The sequence below is a fragment of the Polypterus senegalus genome, chromosome 10, assembly GCF_016835505.1.
Source record: "Polypterus senegalus isolate Bchr_013 chromosome 10, ASM1683550v1, whole genome shotgun sequence".
Classification (NCBI taxonomy): Eukaryota; Metazoa; Chordata; class Cladistia; order Polypteriformes; family Polypteridae; genus Polypterus; species Polypterus senegalus.
The window spans coordinates 172373605-172397146 of record NC_053163.1 but is presented as its reverse complement, the minus strand read 5'-3'; the positions used below and the strand labels follow the sequence as shown (position 1 = coordinate 172397146).

The window sequence follows — 23542 nt, the reverse complement described above, 5'->3', positions numbered from 1 at the left end:
TGCAGCCACACCATACGGAAACTGAATATTTTTGCAGTCAGTTTATGGCTTCCAGCACAGAAAGCATGATGGAGCTGAAGCTTGGTCGAGATATTCTTGACCTATTGGATAGTTGCCTCTGGTAGGTGCCTGTTGCAAAAAAAGGCAATTGCTGTTTACCCCAGATATGAACGGGTATAACCCGATTTCGGGGAGTCCATCTTTTTAATGCAGGGCTCAATTCGGCACAAATTCTAAGAGAGTGGCTCTTGGAAACCTATAATGGGTTGTAATCAAGAGCAAAAAAAAAATGCTGCTGGCCCCCTTCATATGTAACCATTTGCCAAAGCAGCGCCAACAAATCATATTGTGTCAAAGTGTGAGATTATGATATTTAGAGCTTTCCGTAGCAAAGGAGTGAATGACACCTGTGTGTTTACTTCACACAATTATTGATAACAAGCGACTGCATTGGTTTCTAATCTTGAGAAGTGACAATAGCTAATCGGACAGAAACCGAGGAAACCCCAAGTTCTGCTGTACAAATACGCAGCACTGGCCTTCCTAAAATACAAATAAATAAAATCTGCACTTCTTATGCATCACTTTTAAGGTTTCATACATTTATCAAACTAGGGGGCTTGGCTTGCCAAACCCTTCATACCCACCCCGGCAGAAGAGGGTGGCTGAACGCACCCCAAGGAGATGCGGTCGCTCCCCTGGAACCCCTCTTAAATGGTGATACAATGGGAAACAAATAACAGTTGTTGTTTTTACCTCCTCTTTGCTCAATCAGCTGCTGGCTTGCAGCTGCTGCAGTGCCGCGTGATCTGCATTTCATCTCTCTTCTCCCTCAAACATCCACAAACACTATTCTATCTCTTTTCGCTGTTCCGTTATTTCACTGAGTAATATTTTCCGTTTGTTTACGCTAATGAAATCTTTACTCTACTTTATTTGAGACTTTCAAATTTTCTTACTTCCATTATTTTCTCTCTGCATGTGTATCACAGGACTTGCTTCCAAAGGTTTTAAGTATGACGTGACTTGGCCGTCTCACGGGACATTAAAGTGTCTCTTTCTCTCCGTCTCTCTTCAAAAGATCACATCTCATCGTTTTTTTTTTTTTTTTAATATAAGGTAGAGAGATCTGTCCACGTTATATTAAAGGCTTGGTGATATGAATTTTATTTATTTTACAAGTAAGCTGTCATTTAGCTGGTTTTGTTGGATTTCCCTACTTGATGAAGGGTGTTGTCATTTACCACTTTCTCCAAAATGTTTTATACACAGACTTGCCATAAATATATTCAAGTTCTCCCGTCAGGTTTTCTTTATAAATCCTGTCATTTGCATGGAAAGTAGCAGATGCACGTTTTGGCCATCCATTTATGATTATGCAAAGAAATCACACAAAATTAGAAAGTGTAACATTCACAGAGATAGTAAACGAGCTGGATTTTTAATTGCAGACTCCAGAGTTGTGTGATAGCAGTGTGTTCACCATTATGGTTGCAATAAAGCTATTACTATGTACAGTATAGTAAAACCTTGGATTGCGAGTAACTTGTTCTGCAAGGGTTTTGCAAGATGAGCTAAAAATTTTAATAACTTTTAACTTGATAAACGAGCGAGGTTTTGCCATACGAGTTGCACATATACGCTTTGTCTGCTGAGCGTCACGTGATCACAACTGAGCGGATGGTTCTTCTCTCTCTCGACGCAGGATTGTGGGTAATCATCTCCCATTCTCGGTCTCAGTCGGCATGCCTAACTCATATAGTCAACATGCGTATGAGCATTTACTGGCTACTACAGCATGGTGACCACGTGTGTGTGTTTAACGTGCAAGTCCCTGTCTTGCACCCCAAAACACGAAGCTGAGTCTCAGTACTTTAGCAACACCAGCTTTATTCAGCTTGAAATAGGAACAGCACGGTTATTTATTGTAGCGGGATCTGCCGCTCTCTTATAAACAGACACAGCAGTCAGGCAGGGTCATGGCCAGGGTAGTGGCCAAGTAATACAAGGAACATTATAAATGTGCAGGGCACAGTATCACCCATAGACGGCAGGCGCTTATAGCATGTCCGCAATCTTTTTGGATTTGCTTTTACGGCAAACTGCTACAGCACTGGGAGCCTGTGGTTTCTTCGGGATGCTCTTCCATGTGTCGTCCCGTTGGAGGGGGAATCCCAAAAGAGTTTAGAAACCTTACTGTGCGTAAAGCATTTTTTTATTTTGTGTCCAAGTGTAGAGACTCTTCAGGCAAAAGCAACTGTCATTGGATAGGCTCCTTGTTAAAGTCGCAAAAAAAGCAGAAGATTCCAGTGAGCCAACAGATAGCAGGGATTCCGTTAGTTACAGTGAAAGTCACCCTACACAATAACCTCTTTCTCGTCTCCCTCACACCCATGATTCTCTTCAAAAGGTAAACTGCAGGTTAATTTGTTTAATGTATTTTTACATTATAGTTTGTATTATTCATTTTTATATGAATAATTTTAATAATTCTTTTGCATTTATATAGCGCTTTTCTCATTACTCAAAGCGCTCAGCAATTGCAGGTTAAGGGCCTTGCTCAAGGGCCCAACAGACCAGAGTCCCTATTGGTATTTACGGGATTCGAACCGGCAACCTTCCGATTGCCAGCGCAGATCCATAGCCTCAGAGCCAAATAGTTTTGGGTTGTGGAACAGATCATCTGAGTTTCCATTATTTCTTATGGGGAAATTTGCTTCGATATACAAAAGTGCTTTGGATTACAAGCACATTTCCGGAACAAATTATGCTCACAATCCAAGGTTCCACTGTATTACATTATTCTGTCATTGTCATGGAGTGAACATTCTCTCAAAAGGTCTATGCGAAATAAAGCAAATATTTCTATCAAAAACAAACTAAGCAAGTTTTAAAACACTTTCACATTCTGCTTTAGATGCAGTTCTCACCTTCACCCTTGAAAATGTAGCTGCGTCTACCCTTCTGCCAAGTCATGTGTTCAAACCCAAGAAGTGTTGTATCCACTCGCAGGTTAGCCCCGCTCTTCCACACTCGGTAAACATCACTGGGGCAGATTTTTGACACAAGAGGCACTAGAGACGACAATAACAAGAAAAGTACAATAAAAGACCTCAGTGACATCATGGAGATTGTTGTTTTGCAAACAGTTTTACAGGAACCCATTGTTCTACTCACCCCAGCTGGTAAATTCCCACTTCATTTCAACATAAAAATCTGGAGCCTAGGAAGTAAAGAGAACACAAAACACCTGAAAATGCAATTGCTCAGGGATTCACCTAAAACACTGGCCAGTCCAGGGGGCTCCCAGTGGTTGCAGGTTTTTGTCCCAACCATTTTCGTAACCAGTGAGGCATTTCAACTCCAATTGATCTCATCATTTAATAAACTGGTCTTTTTATTGCTCTCTAATTCTATGTTTAGAAAAGAGCAGTAGTGTGTGATTTAATTTCAAGACAAATTTAGAAGTTAACATAGTTTTAAACTCTCAGTCCCTAGTGGACCTTGGGCCTCCATGTCAGCACCTCTAATTGTACCATAAAAGTGACAATAATTAGTGCTGGAGGGCGAGACTCACCAAAGCATTTTTTGCAGCGCATTTCCTGGGATCATCAAAATTTTCCATGATAATCTCATGTGTGGCCGCCTTAGCCACACTTTTTTTTTCAGCTTTGTATGTGCAAGTGTGAATAATTTACAGCATATTTACACATGCATGATATTACTACGTGAGCGGTGCTCCAGACAGATGTCTAACGCAATTGCAATTAAATATTTAAAAAAAAAAAAAAGTGCAATATTTTCATTCAAAGGGTTCATCAGCAGACCATAATGAGAACATTATGAAAATAGTTTGTTATGAACACAATCATTCAACATTAGGTCTTCACTGCTGGAATAAGCACATTATGCTCCTTGCTATGAAGCGCAGATCGGGTCATGACAAGGACAGCCAACTATGCAACACAAGGCCTCGAGTATATAATGCAGATCCCTTGTGTAACTGGCCCTGTGGGTGTTAACTAGTCAGACATAGGAGCTCAGGAGACACAGTGAAAGATAAAGGACTCCGAGTATAATTTTATTGCAGGGAGGCAGGGTGGTACCGTGGCTATCAATGCTGCCTCACAGCTCAAGTCACATTTTTGACCACCAACAATCATTCCAGCATAGTTGGCAGACAACTGTCTTGGCATGAAAAATGGACGTATTTGGCAAGTTTTAAGCTTTTCCGCAATGTCCCACAAGTGCGGGCAAGAAACTTTTTAAATTTACAGAACGCGCTTAACTTTAGAACACAAGTTTGAGTGGAAAATGCATCTATGGCATGTTTGTGATGAAATAACTTCCAACTTGAAAAATACTGAAGTTTTTCAGTTCACTAAAAGCAGAGTTTAGTCACAGTACAAAAGTAAATTTGTGTGTTTATAGTCCTGTTTGCACATGGAGTAGTTTTATACCAAGAGGTAATTAAAGTTGATTTTCACACCCAAATAATTTTTATTATATTTTTGTTCTCCTTTAAGGAGTAACTTTGTGAAGAAATAACTTTGACTTGAAAAATACAGATGATATTCATTTATTTATATTAATATCTATATATATAATTCACTAAGGCAAGACAACCATGGAAAGCTCACTGAGCCGCCGACAAGTAAGATACCTATGGCGCACGTAGAAGGAGCCACGCCCACCAACTCCTGGCACCTCCGAGCCACATTGACTGTTCATAGAGGCATGTTTCTCGCGGAGGTGAATCGCCATATGCAGCGTGTAAAACGGTTTGCGAGGGGTATCCCATGGGATCCTTAAAACAATCCTTTACAACTGAGGTTAAAACACAATGAAGTAAGCAGTCTTTAAAAAATGAGTTTTCAGTCACGGACGATTGTATGTTGGTTCGTGCCGTGCTTTGTTACAATGTTGCTTTTCTTGCTGATTTATTACATTACTGATTTTTTGAATGTTAATTTTCTCCCTGTGCTTAAAAATCATTAAAAAACCGTTCTGATTATGCGGCGTATGGTACGCCGCGGGTTGGCTAGTATATGATATTAACATGATGTTCTAAAGTGATTTTTTTTTTTTTAATATAATATTTAATATAATATAATGCCGCCACCCCCCCTTTTTTATTTTCCACTAAATTCCACATTTAGGTATGGACCTATCCATCATTATACAGGGTAGTCCAGATCTAATTATGCAGATCCAGATCGTCTGGATGACTTTGATTTAAGTGGGGACAATTCCAGTTTGGTGCGAAGATTGATTCTTCATGTCGTCAGTTCGCACACTTCTCGATGGTCTGGGATTTTTTGGGTGATTTTCTATGTAATAAACTTAATAAGTTATAGCGATATGAAAATTGCATAATTAGATCTGGACCACCCTATATGTAAAACATTTTTATTTCTGCTCCACTGTTCCTCGACTGCCTTCACACTTAAGTTTATCCCACTCTATTCCCCCTTACAATCTGTTGCATCTGCTCAAATTTTACCCTACCGAAGTTAAACTTAGCAGTTTTAGTCTTTGCATTTGCGCTTTTCCTGAACACTAAGAACTATATTATGTCCACTTGACCCTAGTGGTCCGATTATTACAAAATAATAAATCTAGACGGCCCCCACTCCCATTGGTGCTTTAACATACTGTGTTACAAAACCATCACTAATTACATCTGAAAACTCCTGTTCTTGAATTCCGGTATGTGCAGCATTAGCCTAGTTAAATTCGGAGTAGCGAAAGTCACCAATGACTATAATATCCACCTGTAAACTTGCCTTTTTAATATTACTAAAAAGATTCATCTTGAAATTACTGTCTGCATTGGGGATTCTATAGCACACTGCTGAAGTAAGGCTCCTTTTCCTAGTGCTTTCCAGACGAATCCAGATGTCCTCACTAAGATGGGGCTCGTCATTCAACTGAATAAGACATGCATTTACATTCTGTTTGACCTAAACAGCAACCCAGATATGTGATCACTATACAGATTTCCCAGATGACCTGAGAACGCCTTGGGATCCCACAGTAGGAGTTGGCAAGTGCGACTGGGGAAAGATACATGTGGGCTTCACTTCTTAGACTGTTGCCTGGTGATGTGGTCTCAGATAAATGGTGGAAAATGAATGAACAAAAAGCCTTCCTAAAAAATGTGAACTCATCTGTTATACTCATGCGGGTTCTGTTATTGCTATACAGATATAGACACACAGTGCACTGTCTCTCTTTGGAGAATCCTTGGGTGCTGGTGGTTTGACTTTGTGTTGCTGACGGAGTCGCTAATAAAGCACATTACCCGCATTGTGAGGGAGCATCAGTTACGGCACTACGGCCATGTTTAGTAATTCCCCGAGGGTGATCCGGCTCGCAGGACCGTCACTGTTTAGGACCCGAGTGGCTGAACCAGTCTAAGGGGACCCCACGTAACACCTGGCTGCAGCAGATAGAGGGTCATTTTCAAAGGGTGGGACAGGAGTACGTGTCTGCTTTGGGGGTTGCCAACCAGGATCCTGAGCTGTTTCGTAGTGTGGTGGGTGTAGCAACGTGCTGTACCACTGCATGCTCCCTAACCTAACGAGACATAAAAAATACATTGCATGATTGTAAAAAACTGGGTGTTTGTTTCCTGCCCTATGCCCTATGTTGGCTGGGACTGGCTCCAGCAGACCCCCAGTGAAACTGTAGTTAGGATATAGCGGGTTGGATAATAGATTGTGAAAAAAAAATAACTGACTTAATAAAATACCAAACTTATCCCATATGCTTAATTTATTGTGAGGGAGGTTCATGAGGGTTTTTGTTTTGGCTTGGGGGCTGTGAATGGAAATAGTCTGAAAAGCACTGGAGTAGGTTGCCAAGGTGTGTGGACCTTCGAAACTTGGCTCGATGTTATTATTAGTAAATTACGTGAACAGAACTGGTGAACATGCTGGGCTGAATTGCCCTTTCCCATCAATATATAAAACGTTAAGGCATTACAAAAATAATAATAAAAAATCATCATAGTATTTGTATGTGTGACGTCACATAAATACCCTGCCCCTTTATTTTTTTTTTACCTTACGTAGCTTGCTGAGCAGCTCTGGGATCCCCGCCAGACGCTCTGTGGCACGCTGGTAATCCCGATACTGAAGAACTAGCTGAACTAGTTCTGGGTCACCGGTGCTTACAGCCTCCTGCAAGACTGGAAAACGACAAAGGAAAGAGGCGGGGGATCCAAATGAGATACGGTGAAAGGAAACACACGGACGCAACATCCCTTTATCGCTCGCTACTACAAGCAATCCACTGGGACCTACCGGTCCAGCCGTTCTGGTTCTCCTTGCTGACATCCGCCCGATTCTGCAGTAGAACGCGGGTGGACTCCAAGTGACCCAGCGACACTGACAACTGCAGGGGGGTACGTCCACGGGGATCCAGCTTTTCGATGTCATGCTGAAATAGAAGAAAGACAAAAAAAAAATAAATAAAAAAACGGGCTCTCAGCTACAAAAAAGGGGAGGGGGCTGCCGACATGATCGAAATGGTGGTGATGCTGGGCGGGGGATACTGGAGGATAATTGAGAGGGCCTGTCAGACCGGCCGCACGTCTACAAAACAATTGGTGCACAACCTCGAAAACATAAGCACCGGTGATAGAACCGGGGGTTAACCGTACAATCACACGGTGATGCTACTGACGGCTACGTGACCCCCACCCCCTCCCTGTACCCAACCCCGAATGGCGACGAGCTGTCTTACCTGTCGCTTCTGCAGCTCTCGGTCCAGCTCCTGGTAGTTGTTGTGCCAGGCGAGGAGGTGCAGCGGAAATTCGTCTCTGACCCAGCTCATGGCTGCACCGTCCGCATAGTCCTAACTTAGCGTCGCTTTCGCTCTGTCGTTCGGACTTCAGAACCTAGAGCAGCGTAGCGGGGCCAGATCGGCTTTCCAGCTGCCGGGCGGCCACAGCACTACAAGCAGCGCGGCTGTCAAGCGAGAAGAGACGCTGCGGCGCTGCGAGAAAAAAAAAAAAATCACAACAATCGCGAGATCAAAAGAGAAGCCCGCCCACAGACACGTCTTCCGGGTCCCGTCACTTCGCACTTCCTGGCGGGATGTTGTTGAGGCTGTGTTGTCACTCACTGAGCGATCCGCGCGGGTAGCGACAGTTGCAGCTGCTGTAAAGCTGAGCTCGGGTCCTTTATAACATCAGAACTAATCGCTATTGTTTTAGGTCTACGATGGTCTGTAAATGTACGTCCAGGCGTAACGTTAACGTGCTCTGATTCATTATCAGCCCTGAGCATTTTAATATTCAGCAGGTGCAGCAAATATAGAAACTATACTAGGATTAAGAAACCCGTTAGGAAAATTTGGCAGAATTATTGGAATGAAGAGAAAACCGGAAGGCACCAGTTTAAAATCCAAAAGGAGGTTAGAATGCAGTAGCCAGGTGGGAATAATGAAAGGGAAGAAATAATACTGACAAGGCTCAGAAATGGATATTGTGGACTAAATAACACATGACGTACATTTAATAATAATTGAAAACTATGTAAAATTGTAACGCGCCAGAGACCTAATAGGGTGTTTTATTTGTCTGTGGGTCATTTGAGATGCAGTGAACATACTTTATGGCAAAAGGTGGAGGAGTTAAGAGTTACACAGGTGTCTCTGGAGTGTTTTAAAAATGAATGGCATACATGACTGTGACGTTTTGCAACAGAGTCGGCTTTACAGTGTCACGTGAGTTTTGTTTTTTTCTTTTTCCTTCATTTTGCTTCACACTCCAGTGCAGTGGGTGGCAATAATTCAACTTACCTTGGTCTACCAACCACCATAACACATTAGGAGAAGAAGGTGAGCACAGAGAAGGAATGGAGGGGTTTGTGTTGTGTCTTAGAGCCAAGCGGGTAACGTCAATTCAGGATCTAAACCAGGGGTCTCCAACTCCAGTGCCGGAGAGCTACTGTGGCTGCAGGTTTTCATTCTAACTCTTTTCTTAATTAGTGACCAGTTTTTGCTGCTAATGGACTATTTCCCTTTATTTTAATTGACTTTTCTTGAGACTCTGACCTCTGAATTGATACTTTTTTCCCTAAACAGAAATTTGATGTGAAGCGAGCAACTAAGTTGGGGCCTCAAAACTCCAACCAACTTCACTTCATTCAGTTTCTTAATCTGAAGCCAAGTCTCGTTGCTAATTAGACCCGTTATTTAATTCCATGGCGCCATTCACAACCTCAAGGTCAATAATCGCACAGCACATCTGTCTCCTGACGTTGCCCATTTCTCCTTTTGCTTTCACCCAATCTCTTTATCTCGAGTTCCTTCTCTTGCTCTTCCGTGATCGACTGCCACCACTTCCCTCTCAACAACTACCTTGCTATACTCCGGCCGAGCTGTGCTTAAATGCCTGATCAAGCATATGACACATTGCTAATTGCCATGACCAAATACAGAACAATAAGGGGGCCAGAATGGAGGAGGCCACGGTGGGCAATTTAGCTAAGGACATGCAGATAAATTTCTATCTTTTTGAAAGATGTCCAGGAATCTTTAAAGGCCACAGCCAGTCAGGACTTCAGTTTTATCCAAAGGATGGCACCAATTTTTATAGCACAGTGTTCCCATCATATGCCCCCTGCTGGCCTCACCAACAACTCCTCTAGCAGCAACCCAGTTTTTTCCTAGATGGTCTCCCATACAAGTACTGGACGGGCCCAAACATACTTAGCTTTTGGTGGATGACCTGTTCACGTATATTTGTATGGGTACAGGGGAAAGTGTGCAAAGTCCACATGAACAAACCAGGGCGCTTGGTCCGTCAGGTAGCAGCACTGACCTCTGCACACCTGGCGCTGTATCATGCCAAGAAAAGGGCAAAGTCCTCTGGACCTCACACTGGGGTGAACTTTCACTAGGACAAAAATCCTAAACACAAACCAAAGACGATATGCAAGTGGGATTAGGGTTAACTCTGAACAGGTCATTGGAGTCGCCCAGATTTGAATGTAATCAAACATCTCTGGACAGGCATGAAAACAGTTGTCCACTGATGGTCTCCATCCAACCCGTCACAGATTGAAAGGATCCACAAAAAAAAGGCGGATAAATTCCCTAATCCAAGTGAGTCAAGCTTGTTGCCATCAAACCCAAGAAGACCTCAAATTAGCATCACTGCTAAAGGGGCTTCAACAAGTATTGACTAAAGGGAAATCGTACTCCTGTATCTGCGATATTACAATTTTTTATTTTTCATAAATCTACAACAATTCTGAAAAATCTGCTTTTAGTCATTTTGGGGGTACTGAGTGTTGCTTTAATGTGGGTAAAAAAATAATTGAAATGATTTTAGCACAAGGCTGCAGCATATAAAAAACATGGAAAAAGGGGTCTGACTACACTCTGAAGACCCAAATCAGGGGCGGACAATGTCGGTCCTGGAGAGCTGCAGTTTTTTGTTCCAACCCAGTTTCTTAATGAGAAGTTAATTATTGCTGATGAAGAAGCACTTACTGCTCAAGTGACATTTTAATGCTTCATTTTAGTGGTCTCACTTGTTAAGGTTCCCCACCCTTAACTGCTTATTTCAGTCTTAAACAGCTGCATTCAGTGTGTTAATTGGTCCTTATTAGCAACAAGATGTAAATGACAAAGCGGCCAGCAGTTTTCTTTTTTTCCCCCATTTACATTCGTGTGTGGTGTTCATGCACTGATGTCTGATTTAATGAAACACTTAATAGAAAAATGTGACAGACTGAAAATGATCAGTTTTAGGCTTCCCCCTTGGAAAGGAAAAAAAAAATTCTACAAAATAAGAACTTAACATTGCAGACAAACAAGCCATAAAATTAAATGAGGTCTCAGATTGGCAAGGATTGGTTTCTAATGAAGCAATTGGGTTGGCATGAAAACCTGCAGCCACTGCGGCTCTCCAGGACTGACATTGCCCACCCCTGCCCTAGTTCAGGGTTTCCCAAACTCTGTCCAGCCAGCTTCTGGTTTTTAATGGAACTCCTGAGCTAATTACAGTGGTGTGAAAAACTATTTGCCCCCTTACTGATTTCTTATTCTTTTGCATGTTTGTCACACAAAATGTTTCTGATCATCAAACACATTTAACCATTAGTCAAATATAACACAAGTAAACACAAAATGCAGTTTGTAAATGATGGTTTTTATTATTTAGGGAGAAAAAAAATCCAAACCTACATGGCCCTGTGTGAAAAAGTAATTGCCCCCTGAACCTAATAACTGGTTGGGCCACCCTTAGCAGCAATAACTGCAATCAAGCGTTTGCGATAACTTGCAATGAGTCTTTTACAGCGCTCTGGAGGAATTTTGGCCCACTCATCTTTGCAGAATTGTTGTAATTCAGCTTTATTTGAGGGTTTTCTAGCATGAACCGCCTTTTTAAGGTCATGCCATAGCATCTCAATTGGATTCAGGTCAGGACTTTGACTAGGCCACTCCAAAGTCTTCATTTTGTTTTTCTTCAGCCATTCAGAGGTGGATTTGCTGGTGTATTTTGGGTCATTGTCCTGTTGCAGCACCCAAGATCGCTTCAGCTTGAGTTGACGAACAGATGGCGGACATTCTCGTTCAGGATTTTTGGTAGACAGTAGAATTCATGGTTCCATCTATCACAGCAAGCCTTCCAGGTCCTGAAGCAGCAAAACAACCCCAGACCATCACACTACCACCACCATATTTTACTGTTGGTATGATGTTCTTTTTCTGAAATGCTGTGTTCCTTTTACGCCAGATGTAACGGGACATTTGCCTTCCAAAAGTTCAACTTTTGTCTCATCAGTCCACAAGGTATTTTCCCAAAAGTTTTGGCAATCATTGAGATGTTTCTTAGCAAAATTGAGACGAGCCCTAATGTTCTTTTGCTTAACAGTGGTTTGCGTCTTGGAAATCTGCCATGCAGGCCGTTTTTGCCTAGTCTCTTTCTTATGGTGGAGTCGTGAACACTGACCTTAATTGAGGCAAGTGAGGCCTGCAGTTCTTTAGACGTTGTCCTCGGGTCTTTGTGACCTCTCGGATGAGTCGTCTCTGCGCTCTTGGGGTAATTTTGGTTGGCCGGCCACTCCTGGGAAGGTTCACCACTGTTCCATGTTTTTGCCATTTGTGGATAATGGCTCTCACTGTGGTTCACTGGAGTCCCAAAGCTTTAGAAATGGCTTTATAACCTTTACCAGACTGATAGATCTCAATTACTTCTGTTCTCATTTGTTCCTGAATTTCTTTGGATCTTGGCATGATGTCTAGCTTTTGAGGTGCTTTTGGTCTACTTCTCTGTGTCAGGCAGCTCCTATTTAAGTGATTTCTTGATTGAAACAGGTGTGGCAGTAATCAGGCCTGGGGTGGCTACGGAAATTGAACTCAGGTGTGATACACCAGTTAGGTCATTTTTTAACAAGGGGGCAATTACGTTCTCACACAGGGCCATGTAGGTTTGGATTTTTTTTCTCCCTAAATAATAAAAACCATCATTTAAAAACTGCATTTTGTGTTTACTTGTGTTATATTTGACTAATGGTTAAATGTGTTTGATGATCAGAAACATTTTGTGTGACAAACATGCAAAAGAATAAGAAATCAGGAAGGGGGCAAATAGTTTTTCACACCACTGTAAGTGATGTGTTATTTCCCAAGTTCTGTGTTTTGGGAACAATACAGAAATTTAAAAACAAAAAAAAAGCATTACTGTATATACTGTATATTTCACAGCATTCGTAGTCTGAATCACAATCTGATTTTATGGGTGGTTGGTCAGCACGTCGGCTAACATCCACCACGGTGCCCCCTTTCAGTTGCGAGAAGCAGATCACAGAATGGTTGAAATAGTTTTACTGTCAAATAATGCAAAGAGTATACGACACGTGTTTCACCCTAATTCTGTTACCTGGTAGGTAACCACCCATACAATCAGATTGTGATTCAGACTACGAATGCCATGAATGTAACTACCCCGATCTACATACTGTCAAATAAACGAACCACACGCCGTGGCGCAACGCAAGAGGCTTCGCCTCTAGCACTGACATCCGAGGTTTGATTCCCCGAGAGGGAGTGTGTACGCCTGATGAGCCCAGAATTAGGGCAAAACACGTGCTGCGTACTCTTTGCATTATTTGACAGTAAAACTATTTCAACCTCATACACATATATAATATTTAATATACATATATATACACACACACACACAGGTGCCGGTCATAAAATTAAAATATCATGACAGAGTTGATTTATTTCAGTAATTCCATTCAAAAAGTGAAACTTGTACATTAGATTCATTCATTACACACAGACTGATGTATTTCAAAGGTTTATTTCTTTTAATTTTGATGATTATAACTGACAACTAATGAAAGTCCCAAATTCAGTATCTCGGAAAATTAGAATATCAATTAAGACCAATGCAAAAAAAGTATTTTTAGAAATGTTGGCCAACTGAAAGGTATGAACATGAAAAGTATGAGCATGTACAGCACTCAATATTTAGTTGGGGCTCCTTTGGCCTGGATTACTGCAGCAATGTGGCGGGCATGTAGTCGATCAGTCTGTGGCACTGCTCAGGTGTTATGAGAGCCCATGTTGCTCTGATAGTGGCCTTCAGCTCTTCTGAATTGTTGGGTCTGGCGTATTGCATCTTCCTCTTCACAATACCCATAGATTTTCTATGGGGTTAAGGTCAGGCGAGTTTGCTGGCCAATCAAGAACAGGGATACCATGGTCCTTAAACCAGGTACTGGTAGCTTTGGCACTGTGTGCAGGTGCCAGGTCCTGTTGGAAAATGAAATCTGCATCTCCATAAAGTTCGTCAGCAGCAGGAAGCATGAAGTGCTCTAAAACTTCCTGGTAGATGGCTGCTTTGACCTTGGACCTCAGAAAACACAATGGACCAACACTAGCAGATGACATGGCACCCCAAACCATCACTGACTGTGGAAACTTTACACTGGACCTCAAGCAATGTGATTCTGTGCCTCTCGTCTCTTCCTCCAGACTCTGGGACCTTGATTTCCAAAGGAAATGCAAAATTTACTTCCATCAGAGAACATAACTTTGGACCACTTGGCAGCAGTCCAGTCGAGACGCTTCTGACACTGTCTCTTGTTCAAGAGTGGCTTGACACAAGGAATGCGACAGCTGAAACCCATGTCTTGCATACGTCTGTGTGTGGTGGTTCTTGAAGCACTGACTCCAGCTGCAGTCCACTCTTTGTGAATCTCCCCACAGTTTTGAATGGGTTTTGTTTCACAATCCTCCCCAGGGTGCGGTTATCCCTATTGCTTGTACACTTTTTTCTACCACATCTTGTCCTTCCCTTCGCCTCTCTATTAATGTGCTTGGACACAGAGCTCTGTGAACTGCCAGCCTCTTTAGCAATGACCTTTTGTGTCTTGCCCTCCTTGTGCAAGGTGTCAATGGTCATCTTTTGGACAACTGTCAAGTCAGCAGTCTTCCCCATGATTGTGTAGCCTACAGAACTCGACTGAGAGACCATTTAAAGGCTTTTGCAGGTGTTTTGAGTTAATTAGCTGATTAGAGTAGTGTGGCACCAGGTGTCTTCAATATTGAACCTTTTCACAATATTCTAATTTTCTGAGATACTGAATTTGGGACTTTCATTAGTTGTCAGTTATAATCATCAAAATTAAAAGAAATAAACATTTGAAATACATCAGTCTGTGTGTAATGAATGAATCTAATGTACAAGTTTCACTTTTTGAATGAAATTACTGAAATAAATCAACTTTATTCTAATTTTATGACCGGCACCTGTATGTGTGTGTGTGTATATATATATATATATATATATATATATATATATATATATATATACACACACATACACACACACATACACAATACATACATATATACACATACTATATTATTTATACACTCACCTAAAGGATTATTAGGAACACCTGTTCAATTTCTCATTAATGCAATTATCTAATCAACCAATCACATGGCAGTTGCTTCAATGCATTTAGGGGTGTGGTCCTGGTCAAGACAATCTCCTGAACTCCAAACTGAATGTCAGAATGGGACAGAAAGGTGATTTAAGCAATTTTGAGCGTGGCATGGTTGTTGGTGCCAGACTGGCCGGTCTGAGTATTTCACAATCTGCTAAGTTACTGGGATTTTCACGCACAACCATTTCTAGGGTTTACAAAGAATGGTGTGAAAAGGGAAAAACATCCAGTATGCGGACAGTCCTGTGGGCGAAAATGCCTTGTTGATGCTAGAGGTCAGAGGAGAATGGGCTGACTGATTCAAGCTGATAGAAGAGCAACTTTGACTGAAATAACCACTCGTTACAACCGAGGTATGCAGCAAAGCATTTGTGAAGCCACAACACGCACAACCTTGAGGCGGATGGGCTACAACAGCAGAAGACCCCACCGGGTACCACTCATCTCCACTACAAATAGGAAAAAGAGGCTACAATTTGAACAAGCTCACCAAAATTGGACAGTTGAAGACTGGAAAAATGTTGCCTGGTCTGATGAGTCTCAATTTCTGTTGAGACATTCAAATGGTAGAGTCAGAATTTGGCGTAAACAGAATGAGAACATGGATCCATCATGCCTTGTTACCACTGTGCAGGCTGGTGGTGGTGGTGTAATGGTGTGGGGGATGTTTTCTTGGCACACCTTAGGCGCCTTAGTGCCAATTGGGCATCGTTTAAATGCTACGGGCTACCTGAGCATTGTTTCTGACCATGTCCATCGCTTCATGACCACCCTGTACCCATCCTCTGATGGCTACTTCCAGCAGGATAATGCACCATGTCACAAAGCTCGAATCATTTCAAATTGGTTTCTTGAACATGACAATGAGTTCACTGGACTAAAATGGCCCCCACAGTAACCAGATCTCAACCCAATAGAGCATCTTTGGGATGTGGTGGAACGGAGCTTTGTGCCCTGGATGTGCATCCCACAAATCTCCATCAACTGCAAGATGCTATCCTATCAATATGGGCCAACATTTCTAAAGAATGCTTTCAGCACCTTGTTGAATCAATGCCACGTAGAATTAAGGCAGTTCTGAAGGCAAAGGGGTCAAACACCGTATTAGTATGCGCTCCTAATAATCCTTTAGGTGAGTGTATATATATATATATATATATATATATATATATATATATATAAATTAAAATGTACCAAGCAGTTATATGGGAATGTTTTTTTTTTTCTTTTTAACAATATTCTCATTCTACAGTACTTTTCTAGCTGTTCTAATTGTTTCATTAATCCTTTATTTACTAATTAGTGGGTCTGCCGCTGAAGTAGTTGCAGCCTTTGATTATTCAGTGTTGTTTGCCAGTGTGTCTGCTCTGCTCATTTTGAATTGTCATCAATAAGATACAACGAAGGCGAAAAACTGCACAGAGAAAGAGCAAAATAGAATGAAATCAACAAAAGAGAGTTAAGCATTTAAATTAATAGCAAAAGCAGAAGTATTTCTAAATGTCGTATAAATGTAAAAATCATGCTGCTGTGCTTTTCTGAATGTAAAATAAAAGAAAAAACAAGCTAATTAAATGAGCTCAGTGTTATCAGGTGTTGTCACTGATTAGGAATCTGGTTGGAACAAAAACTTGCATCCGTTGTGGCCCTCCAGGACCAACATTGCCCACCCCTGCCCTAGATAAAGTTTGGGACAAAGACCTATTTTTCCTTGATTTCCCTCCCACAGTTTAAAATTACAATTCAAACAATACAGACATTGTGATTGAAATGCACATGGCAGACTTTCATTTAAGGGGATTTGCAGACATTTTGGACACACAACACCTTTTCCTGTTTGGTTCCCCTCATTTCACAGCACCCTAATGTTTGGGACAGCTGGGGTCACGGGTGTTTGTGATTCCTCAGCTTCCTCTCCTGTCCGGTTTTCTATATTCACATCTTAAAAGACTGGATTTGATCCATTTCCCACTGCTCTCAATCTCGATCCTGTAAATACTGGAGATAATTAGGTAGAGAATTTGTACAAATTCTGTTTCAATACTGAATGAATACCAATGTTAGGTGTCAAAGGACAAGACACAGCCTTGAACAATTATTTATTTTTTTTATTGTTCAAACCGGAAACAGCTTAATCTGGTGTGGGTTCCTGAAACAGTACGCTGTTGAGAGAAAATTGACTTGAAAAAAGTTTTAGAGAAACTCAAAACACCACACTACTTAAAACACCAGGCAAACTTGTGAGATGTCTGCTGAAAAAACAGTCCAATAAGCATCATTTTCTCCATGGTACATATAAAATTAATCTGTGGCAGCCCACCCAGCATTTCTAATTAAATTGTATTTCCTACTTGCATCGGATACTGGTGGGAGTTTGAAGCTTTGGTTTTCCAGGGTTAAGGCAGAAATGATTTGTCTGACACAATGCTTTAGAAACGGGTTTATTGACAAGCTACACACCATACATCGGTGGTACTGCCCACCTGGCAACCATTCCCTCTCAGTATGTCAGCTCCATGATAACGCAAATGGCAAACTATATGTTTAAATATGGAAGTTCGGTCTTCATTGACAGGACTTGAAAGGAGAAAAAAAAAAAAAAGAATAAAGCAGTAGTCTAACCCTCTGCCCCGTTTTCTCTAAATGTGTATTTGTTTGGGTTGAAATTCAAAGGAAGTGATTGTTCAAGCTACTCACACACAAACAAGCTCATTAAACCCTTGCGCTCATAAGTGACTTTAGAAAGATTTTTGTTTTTTGTTTTTTTTTAAATGTCAAAATTTGACTTTTTTGAAAAAAGAAAAAAAAAAAAGGGAAAAATATATATATTTATATATATGTACAGACAGTGGCACCAGCAGTTAGTCTGTCAAAGTCTCTAGGCCTGCAGGGTGCTGCTGTGAAACAGTTCAACGTCCTGGTAACAGAGTTGCTCAGATAAACCAAAGCAAGTTTTTCTTGCAGTCCTTTGTCCACAGCTCGTCACTAGCCTATCTTCTGGATTAACTTCTCGTCACTTAGGCAGTACAGTGTGTTGATGGACAAGTCTGAAATGAACTGTTCACAGGCCCGCCGTGTAATCCCCTTGCAACCACGCAGATCAATAAGAGTCACATTGGAGATGCGTTTGAGGAATACTAGGCACTGATCTGTTAGCTTGTTGCAGCCTGTGAAGGGGAAAGGACAGACGTGAGGAAGGCTGCACACATTGACATAAAAATGTTTGGCCACGCAGGAGGAAAGTGAAGGCTTTAAACCAAAACTTACCAGCCAGGTTGATCTCTGTGAGAGAATTCCTTGTTGATGAGCCCACAGCAGTCAGCAGGTTCACAGACTGGTCAGTTACGTAGGTACAGTGACTGATATCCAAGCGAGCCAGCAGGGGCATGTGTCGAATAATCAGGCGAAGTGTGGCGTCTGTAATTTCAAGACCAGCTAGGCGGAAAGACACCATATTACGAAGCTTGCTCCGGTTGTCTGCACCTGCGATATTTATAAATAGAAAACAGATTCAGTAAGAATGTTCAGCTCATTACCAAATAGTCAAAGGAAATTATGCCATGTGGTGATTGATATTAGAATGTGTTCAGTGTTTAACCCCTTGTTGTCTAAATTTACAATTATTATTTTTTTTTTTTTAATTTAGAATCGGCAATGCACCTAACTTGCATATCTTTGGACTGTGGGAGGAAACCCGACCAACTGGAGAAAACGCATGCAGACACGGGGAGAACATGCAAACTCCACGCAGGGAGAAATGCTGGCATTGCTTGCATATACTCGAAGGCGGAAAAAAAACTTAACCAGTTTCAAAAAATATTTTTTCATGCTTTTATATATATATTGCTAAATGCATTAAAACTGGGGAAAGATGCAGAGAACCTCAATTAGAGAAGGTTGAACAATAACTGAAACAATTTTTTTCCACTTGCAAAATGCAGTGAACAGCATGCTCTGAGCAAAGTAAATAATCAAACCTTAAAAAAACAAAAAGGTTCCCTTTAAGAACAATTGCCTGTTTAGACTCTGTAGCAGGTCCCTGTGTTTTCTGTTGGCACAGTAATTGTATCTACTTGTTTATATTTAGAAGGATGGTGGTTGTTATTAAACCTACATGGTCTGCAGAGTTTGCACAGGTTTTAGTTCTATACCAGATTAATTGGCGACTCTAAACTGGCCCAGTAAATTCAAATGCATGTGTGCGCCCTGTGATGGACTGTGGTCCTTTGCACCTTATGTTGCTATGATAGGCATTAGCTACCACTGACCCTAATTTGATTAAAAGGTGAGAAAACAGAAGCCAATGGATGAATGTCAGTTTAATTCCTTCTGTCTCAGACTTCATTTGTCCCAATCCAATAGGTCATCTTCCACAAAACAATGAAAGTTTGGCGTGTCTGTGTATGTTTTTTTAACCTTTTGAAGTTTGTTTATGCTACCTTTTTCAACCACGCAAACAATAAAAGTGTGATCTTCCAGTAAAGTTGCATTCATTGTATAATCAAAAGAGTAATGTAAACAAAAAAACTACCTTGTCATAAGGCTCCCAAGTAAGAAACACAAAGAGTAGCTTAATCTATCTTATGTTACCAAAAGTAAACCACCAAACTGAATGTATGTATGTATCTATGTGTGTGTGTATGTTCCAGCATCATTTCCGAACTATTCATGAAACTTGGTACACATGTCCCTCATTGGTCGACTAAACATACTAATAAAAACAGGGTGAAATCAACCCTAACCCACCCCCTTCTGGGTAGGGTGGGGGGCGAACTCCCGGTCATGTATGTCTGTTATCATCCAATGGTCACTCGGAACAACCACCAGAGGGCGAACTGGAGGTGACTGCCAGCATTCTTTATGTTTGAGCAGCACTACACCGCGCCCCTGTTGCTTTTGAAATTAAATAGAGTTGACTAGTTCCGAGTGTCGCCTGGATGACAACATACACACAAGACCGCAAGACAAGCACGTTAGTGACTCTTCATTGTTAATTCTCAAACAATAAAAAAAAACACTGGGTATTTCAGCTAGTAAACTTCTCAAAAAAATACTGTAGACTTCCAAATTCTTTTTGGATAGCAGCGTGTGGTAAAGCTTACGTTGCTGATGTCTACCTATGAAGGGGCTGAACGCTGACTAAAGCGGTGTTCTTGCTTTGTAAATAGGTACAATCTAGGGCACAAAACAAGCTTTTTTTATAGCTACTCCATAATCTGTAGATGTCACGTTAATGTGAAAAGACAATTCTGATATGCTACACTAATGACATTGTTTGTCCACAATTCACATATTAAATTTGGATGTCATACTTTATTATACAAGATAGCTGTTTAAATTGCTGACTCTTTTGTTTGAGAAAGTATCAAAGGAAACTTTACTTCCGAGTTCTACTAGAACAAATGATAAAATGTCCTTATAAAGACAGTAATAGAAAACAAATAGTTAAACTACAGTATACACCAGCAATTCTAGGCTTAGGACAAACGAAGGCAGCATATTTTCAACATTAACTTAGTCTCAATCAGAATCATCAGTGACATACCCACAACCAAAATGAAATGTAAAGAAATCCAGAAAATACGATTATTTGTATTAAAGTATTAAAACATCTACTAATTTATTAATTTAATGGATTTGGAGGTCGGGCAGTGAAAAGACTTGGTCCTATCAGAGACAGTGAAGCAATGCTTTGTTGTTACATAGGAACTGACCTTTCTTATTATCATTTTGTCACACGATCGATAACGTCAAAGAACTGAAATAGCCACCTGCCGTCCTCTAAACACTGTAGTCTTACCTGGCGGTGTTAGCAAATCTCGTATTTGAGAGTCTTTCACCCCTTCTGCCCATCGTAAATCAAGAGTTCGTAAGAGAGGGCAGCTAGAAGTGCTGAGAGCTGAAATAGACGACCAAGTGCAACCAGCAAGGATCAAATCCTTTAAACCTGTAACATGAAAAACAAACGTCAATGATTTTTTTAAACGTGCTTTTGACATAGGATTTTTATTTTAAAGGGGTAGATCAGAAGCCAGAACCCATCAATAAGGGGAGGATATTCAAGCAGACAACACTTTAAAAGGTGCCTACCTGGAAGGCGATTGATAAGCCAAGCAAGCTGCTTTTTGGAGATGTTGGTCCAGCTGAGGTCAAGCATGATTGGTTGTCTTTTAATAATACCACTGAGTGCTTGAGGGCTGATAGATCGGCACCTGCTCAAATCAATTTTCATCCACAGTTTCTTATCACAGCACCTGCCAAGTTATGGGACAAAAAAGGAATATCAGGTTAAACATTAAGAAAAAAGTCTTTAATTTCTTTGTTTAGAGTATAAAGTGTGTCAGCATCCACCTTCAGTAGTCTTAAATGAGCCATGGGCTACATATTTAATGTATAACTGTTTAAAATGAACTTCACATCCTAAGACCCAGTTAAATAAACAGTCATGAAAATTTAGCAGTTATACTCTTTCAACTATAATCTAATGGATTATACGGCCTCCAAATCATTTTTTTTTCCTCCTTTAAATTGTATAATCAACAACTCATGTACAAGGTTGTAGTAGGATAATTCAGTAGATTCGGAAAGTAAGACAGTTGAGAACGTTCAAATTATCATTTACACAAATGTGTTAGCCATCTTCCTTTGTGGCCATTATGGAGAATGTGACACATCATCCTTACCAACATGATGTGCAATAGTAAGACGAATAAAATGCAAGGTGTGATTTCACCTACTCTGCTTCTGAAAAGGAGCTGGCTGGATGTGAGGGCTATTTAGTACCATGCTGCAGTTTTCCATTTAGATAAGCAGACAAATGCAATCAAGATCATGGCTGTATTGCTTGCCATCCTTTATTTACTTACACATTGTGAAGTGTGGCTGGACATTATGTGACAAATGTGAGCCGGCAACAACTTATTCACACAAGCTACAATCCAAGATAAAGTATGTGGAATTTGGAAGGATGGATGGATGGATGGATGGACGCTTTATTAATCCCAAGGGGAAATTTACATACTCCAGCAGCAGCATAATGATAAAAAACAATATTAAATTAAAGAGTGATAACAATGCAGGTAAAACAGACAACAACTTTGTATAATGTTAACGTTTAGAGTGGAGTTGAAGAGTCACATAGTGTGGGGTCTCCTCAGTCTGTCAGTGGAGCAGGATGGTGACAGTAGTCTATCGCTGAAGCTGCTCCTCTGTCTGGAGATGATCCTGTTCAGTGGATGCAGTGGATTCTCCATGATTGACAGGAGCCTGCTCAGCGCCTGTCGCTCTGCCACGGATATCAAACTGTCCAGCTCCATGCCTACAACAGAGCCTGCCTTCCTCACCAGTTTGACGTGTGCAACAAGCTTTACTTTACTAGAAATGAATAACATCATCTTTAAGGACATGCTTTTAGTGGTATATGATATACTCTTGTACCATATATGTTTAACACACACACTAAGTAGTGAAAAGGAGTCAATGATCATTAACGACAAACTTAAAAAAAGCCATTTTGGTATTGCTAATGATATGATCGCTACAGAAATGAATTTATCTCAAACTTATTTCCTGGCAGCATGGAGACAAAGGCAGGAACTTGCCTCAGACTGCATTGAGTCCATCATACAGTAAACTCACAGAATAAACAATATGTAAATTATCAGCATAGTATGGAAAGGCAGAACTACATAAAATGCAAAGGCATTCAATAAAATGCCAGATGTTTTTTTGCAAAGGATTAGGTTCTGTGGTCCTTCTATGAAAGACAAAAAATATACTAAATATAAAGTACCAAAGTGGTCCCTTACAAATTATGGAAATACATGCATCATGTTTACTGCTGAATAACACAGTAATGAGCAACCACATGCATTATTAACTAACAATAACAACCAAAAGAATGCACTTTAACTCATTTTGTCCAGTTGCTATGGATACTTGAGTAGCTGCTGATGCAAGAGAAGTTCATCATCTGCTGGTCCCTCATTTACAAAAACATCTTAAACTGCATTTAAGTTTCAGAATTTGCCACTTCAGCCAACTGCCAGTAATGTGCACCTGTAAAGAAAACTGTTCTCTAATGCATTCCTACTTTAAGACAATTCAGTATTTTGAATAAATATCTCTCTTTATTATATAAAATTTTGAACATTATGGAATAAAAGGTACGGCAAAACTAAGCAATATATATGTTTTATACAAATTATACATATAAAAAATTCAAATTCAATTTGATTTGAAAAAATAATAAAAGAGGGAGGGTACAACTGAAACAACTCTCTCAGCATATGAAATGCCATTGTATTATGTTAAAATACTTTCCACTTTGAGATTTTCCTTATAGTTTTTTGGTAATATATAAAATATCTAAACAAATGTAATGCTTAATTTCTCAATAGTAGGACCAATCTAAATCTTTTCACTTGACATTTTTTTGCCTCATGCTCTGGGAAGCTGCAAAATTCTGCCTCTCTTATGAAATGACTGACGCATTTGATATCTGTGTGTGTGTGTGTGTGTGTGAGGGGGGTGTTTTTGGGTCACTGTCTCAGTCAATC

The 23542-nt window shown here is 40.6% G+C and overlaps 2 protein-coding genes and 1 long non-coding RNA gene across 4 annotated transcripts in view; 1 reads left to right on the top strand and 2 right to left on the bottom strand.

Moving 5' to 3' along the window:
• Positions 1–7958, bottom strand: part of ankrd13d (ankyrin repeat domain 13 family, member D) — a 43485-nt gene extending 35527 nt beyond the window's left edge. Inside the window, exons 1-5 of the mRNA XM_039767531.1 lie at positions 7750–7958; positions 7308–7443; positions 7068–7192; positions 3178–3223; positions 2931–3074 (exon numbers count right to left, since the gene is read on the bottom strand). Coding sequence (XP_039623465.1) covers positions 2931–3074; positions 3178–3223; positions 7068–7192; positions 7308–7443; positions 7750–7839 — 541 coding nt within the window. The 5' untranslated portion in view covers positions 7840–7958. The remainder of the gene's footprint in view (positions 1–2930; positions 3075–3177; positions 3224–7067; positions 7193–7307; positions 7444–7749) is intronic.
• Positions 7959–8074: 116 nt separating this feature from the next.
• LOC120538102 lies at positions 8075–19467 on the top strand. 2 transcript variants are annotated; one of them, XR_005635443.1, is made up of 2 exons: positions 8075–8241; positions 18631–19467. It is a non-coding gene; the product is annotated as an uncharacterized LOC120538102 (long non-coding RNA). The 2 variants fall into 2 exon arrangements; XR_005635444.1 differs by having other exon boundaries at positions 8075–8733.
• The window catches only part of LOC120538099 (lysine-specific demethylase 2A-like), an 81236-nt gene continuing 75103 nt past the window's right edge, over positions 17410–23542 (bottom strand). Inside the window, exons 19-22 of the mRNA XM_039767529.1 lie at positions 21075–21238; positions 20785–20931; positions 18252–18467; positions 17410–18151 (exon numbers count right to left, since the gene is read on the bottom strand). Of these exons, the coding sequence (XP_039623463.1) occupies positions 17970–18151; positions 18252–18467; positions 20785–20931; positions 21075–21238 (709 nt within the window). The 3' untranslated portion in view covers positions 17410–17969. The remainder of the gene's footprint in view (positions 18152–18251; positions 18468–20784; positions 20932–21074; positions 21239–23542) is intronic.